This window comes from Sinocyclocheilus rhinocerous, unplaced genomic scaffold (genome assembly GCF_001515625.1).
Source record: "Sinocyclocheilus rhinocerous isolate Xijiao unplaced genomic scaffold, SAMN03320098_v1.1 scaffold6427, whole genome shotgun sequence".
Taxonomy (NCBI): Eukaryota; Metazoa; Chordata; class Actinopteri; order Cypriniformes; family Cyprinidae; genus Sinocyclocheilus; species Sinocyclocheilus rhinocerous.
Window position 1 is genome coordinate 27364 of NW_015627586.1, and position 4604 is coordinate 31967.

Genomic DNA, 4604 nt, shown 5'->3' on the forward strand with positions numbered 1-4604 from the left:
CAAAAGTGATTCGGTCAAGGACAGTGAGCGATTTTCTTTCTAATGTTTGATTAACATTATTGACATAAATTTTAACAGCAGCTAAATTAGGCTGCTTTAGAGGAATAGCTCACCCAAAAATTAAAGGTCTGTTGTTGTTCTAAACCTGTATGAGTTTCCTTCTGCTGTTGAATGTAAAAGTATATGAAGAGTTCATTTGAAAAAACAGATAGCTCCATTTTTAACCATTTTCCAAAAAAAATAAAATGTCATTGTGCATTCCAATTATTCTCGATCAATCCGCAGTTGGGTTATTTTGATTAAGTTAAAAAATAACAAAAAAAATACAGCAAACACAATAAAAGACAATAAAAACATGATAACATAATAAAAAACATGATTTTTTGAAAATTGTAATAAACTGAGTTATCTGTTTTTGCAAATAAACTCTTTATATATTTGGAACAATACTGGTAACCCAACAGTTGCTGGGCCCCCATGACTTCCATAGTATGAAAAACAAAATACACTACTGGAGTCAATGGGGACCAGAAAATTTCTAGTTACGAACATTCTTCAAAATATCTTCTTTTATGTTGAGGAGAACAAAGAAGTGCGCAACGTGAATCAGGCTGAAACCGCAACGCGCGCATTTGCCAAAATGAATTCTGCCCCACTGCTTAATGTCCACGAACAGTTACATTTGTTTTTAAACCACAATGCTTAAAATGCGTTTAAATGAAAAGCTTAATGTACATCATGCCGCGCAAAACGATTGATAGGCTGTATTTCTACCGGTTTATCTCTCAACCCATAAGCGAATACTTTGTTCAAACACAAAAAGCAATATACATCCATCAAGTTGTTAACTTGTTAATCAAACTAACCTAAAATCTGTGGGGACGATGACGCTGTGATTTTATCTGCTCCATGTGCCCGGTCCACTTGCTGTTTCACAACTACTCCATCATCAGCTTTAGTAAAATAACCTGATAGCTGGGGATTTTACTGACTCTCTAACTCATGTTTTCCCCTCTCTCCTAATTTTGTTAGAATAGCCCCTCTCTCACTTTCTTTTAGAATAGTTTACATTTTTACTTATCGAAGATTGTTCTTTGCATGACCATTTCCAGATTATGCCAGAACAAAGTGAAGAGAGGTGAATGTGGACAGCCAATCACGGGACCCCTCCTTGTCCGGGCCCGGGGCTTCAGCCCCGCCTAGCCCAATGGCTAATGCGGCCCTGGTAATCATACGTATACATGTTTCACATTGTTGACAGATGTTTCAACCATGTAATGAGATATATATATATACTATATATATATATTTTAAACAATTGCAATGGCAGGACATCGAACTCAAGTTTAGGCTGGCGCTGTACGAGCAGGTGTGCGCAACGTGTATCAGGCTGAAACCGCAACGCGCGCATTTGCCAAAATGAATTCTGCCCCACTGCTTAATGTCCACGAACAGTTACATTTGTTTTTAAACCACAATGCTTAAAATGCGTTTAAATGAAAAGCTTAATGTACATCATGCCGCTCAAAACGATTGATATACCGGTTTATCTCTCAACCCATAAGCGAATATAGGCTACTTTGTTCAAACACAAAAAGCAATATACATCCATCAAGTTGTTAACTTGTTAATCAAACTAACCTAACATTCATCATATTTTAAGTAAGATAATACCATATTGCGTAAATAGCATAATATATAATAGAATTACACAATAAGAGCTATTCATTCATTATTCATCTACCAAACGTAACGTTATTAAATCTTGTTATTCAATTCAATCTAACGTGCAATCTTATGATTTGAAATTATTTGTTGCAGTCTTTTTGAGTGGAACTTCATGATTCAGACACACTTTGGTTGAAGTGTTGGGAACATTTATTTTTCAAAAGCATCCTACAAGAAAAATAAATGTTAGTAATGATTAAAAAAAAAATTTAATATGCCTCATTCATGGGAAGTTTCATGGACATACTTATTTTATTAAAATGATTGTTGTATTTTATAGCAATTGTCTATTTCTTCAGTGCTTACTTTTATGTTTTTTTTTTCACTTTATATTTCTCTCTGAATTATTTTGAAATCCTGAAAATTAAATTTTTTCTTTTTTCTTTTGTTTCAGACCTGATGGAAGAGAACGAGGAGAGTGAAGAACTGAGTGAAGTGGAGGAGGAACATCATGACAAACCTGGAGAAAAACATTTGAGTCACTCAAAGCCTAAAAAGACATTTGTAAAGAAAAGAAGAGCCAAGAAATCTTTCACCTGCACTCAGTGTGTAAAGAGTTTCTCAAGGAAATATAATCTTGAGCTTCACATAAGAGTTCACACTGGAGAGAAACCGTTCACGTGTGATCAGTGCGGGAAGAGTTTCACACAATCAGCAAACCTTAAACAACACATGAGAATTCACACCGGAGAGAAGCCGCACACTTGTGTTCAATGTGGGAAGAGTTTCACAGGAAAAACACACCTTAAGCAACACATGAAAATTCACAGCGGAGAGAAGCCACATACATGCAATCAGTGTGGGAAGAGTTTCACACGCGAAACAAGTCTTGAGCTTCACATGAGGATCCACACTGGAGAAAAGCCTTTCAGCTGTGAAAAGTGCGGGAAGAGTTTCACACAAAAAATACATCTTAGGCAGCACGTGAGGATCCACACTGGAGAGAAACCATACCCATGCGATAAATGTGGGAAGAGTTTCACGAATTCATCACACCTTAAGAGTCACATGAGGATCCACACCGGAGAGAAGCCGTTCATGTGTGATCGGTGTGAAAAGACATTTTCATGCAAACACAATCTTGATCATCACATGAGAGCTCATACTGGAGTGAAGCCGTTCATGTGCGATCAGTGTGGAAAGAGTTTCATGGACTCTTCAAAACATAAAAGACACATGAAGGTCCACACCGGAGAGAAGCCGTTCACATGTGATCAGTGCGGGAATAGCTTTAAAGAAAAAATAGACCTTAAAAAACACATGAGGATCCACACTGGAGAGAAGCCTTATGCATGTGATCAATGTGGGAAGAGTTTCACAGATTCAGCGTACCTTAAGATTCACATGAGGATCCACACCGGAGAGAAGCCGTTCGAGTGTGATCAGTGTGAAAAGAGATTCTCAATTAAAAGTAGACTTCAACTTCACATGAGAATCCACACCGGAGAGAAGCCTTATGCATGTGATCAATGTGGGAAGAGATTCCCAATCAAAGCAAGTCTTGAGCTTCACATGAGGATCCACACGGGAGAGAAGCCGTTCATGTGCGAACTGTGTGAAAAGAGATTCTCAATAAAAAAAAATCTTAAACTTCACATGAGGCTCCACACCGGAGAGAAGCCGTTCACATGTGCCCAGTGCGGAAAAACATTTTTCTGGGCATCAAACTTGAAGAAACACCTGACAGTTCATACGAAGGAGAAGCCACATTCATGTTCTGAGTGTGGAAAGAGTTTTTCACTGCTGCAAAGTTGAAAAAAACATCAGAAAATACATACTGGTGTGAATGAGTACATGTGCTTTGAGTGTGACTTTTATTTCAGCTGGACATTTGAAACTGCACCGGAGGATTCACACTGGACAGAAACCGTACAAGTGTTCACACTGCGACAAGAGATTCAGTAGTTCAGCACATATGAGAAGACATGAGATGATCCACAGGAGAGAGAAACCGCACACGTGTGATCAGTGCGGGAGGGGTTTTGCTTTTAAAAGTCACCTGAAGACACACATGAGGATCCATGCAGCGGAGAAACCGCTTAGTGGAGAAAACAGTTAGTTTCCTGTATCAGGAATAGTTTTAGTTCTGAAAGCCATGATGTTGCCTATTGACCTTTTACACATTTCATGGTTTCTCAGCAGCGAAGTCTTCATAGTTGGGTAAACTTCTGTGGCAGTGAATGGGAGACTACCATAAATATAAATTTTTTTGCATTCCTATTTGCTCAAATAGTGAAAAAAAAACTCCACTGATGGAGTGGATGTCGATCTACCATGGCCTTCATAATAAAATCAATTATATTATCTCTTGTGTGATTATTAATCAAGTTATTAATCAGTATTTAACCTCATAGAGTGTAGTTGATTGAATAAAGTTATTAGTTACCACATATTAGTTGTAAACACAAAGAAATGTATGCATACTGCTGTTGGAAAGTGTCTGTGTCCCTTTAATGTGAAAAAACGGGCCTCTCCATATGTGAACTTTGGCTTTCTCCTCTCCGGTTCAATAGGTCACTGAATGCCTTGGCCATAGAGGTCACTGGGGCCTCTTGCCTACGTGACCAATGTGTACCCCAAACATTTAGGTGGTTTTATATGTCTGTATGTAAAAGAATGTGCTGAATATGGACTGAATCTTCTCCCTCTTTCTCTCTCAAGGAAGAGACTCCCTGACTGTGTGTAGATGATAAGAGTAATAACATAACCCGACCTTGACGGAGATCAGTGTTGCTCTATGTATGTGTGTTGTTATCTGTTTGCGCAGGACCAGTTGCTACCAGTCTTCAGGGAGATTCACAAACGGCACCCATGAGTAAAGACCATATGTGACCCTGGACCACAAAACCAGTCATAAGGGTCAATTTTTCGAAGTT

At 38.4% G+C, this 4604-nt stretch overlaps 1 protein-coding gene across 1 annotated transcript; it reads left to right on the forward strand.

Moving 5' to 3' along the window:
- The first annotated feature begins 2125 nt into the window (after window positions 1-2125).
- On the forward strand, window positions 2126-3485 carry LOC107731841 (gastrula zinc finger protein XlCGF57.1-like). The gene has a single exon (XM_016543037.1). The coding sequence runs from the start codon at window positions 2128-2130 to the stop codon at window positions 3481-3483; it is 1356 nt and encodes a 451-aa protein (XP_016398523.1). The 5' UTR covers window positions 2126-2127; the 3' UTR covers window positions 3484-3485.
- Window positions 3486-4604: the final 1119 nt, after the last annotated feature.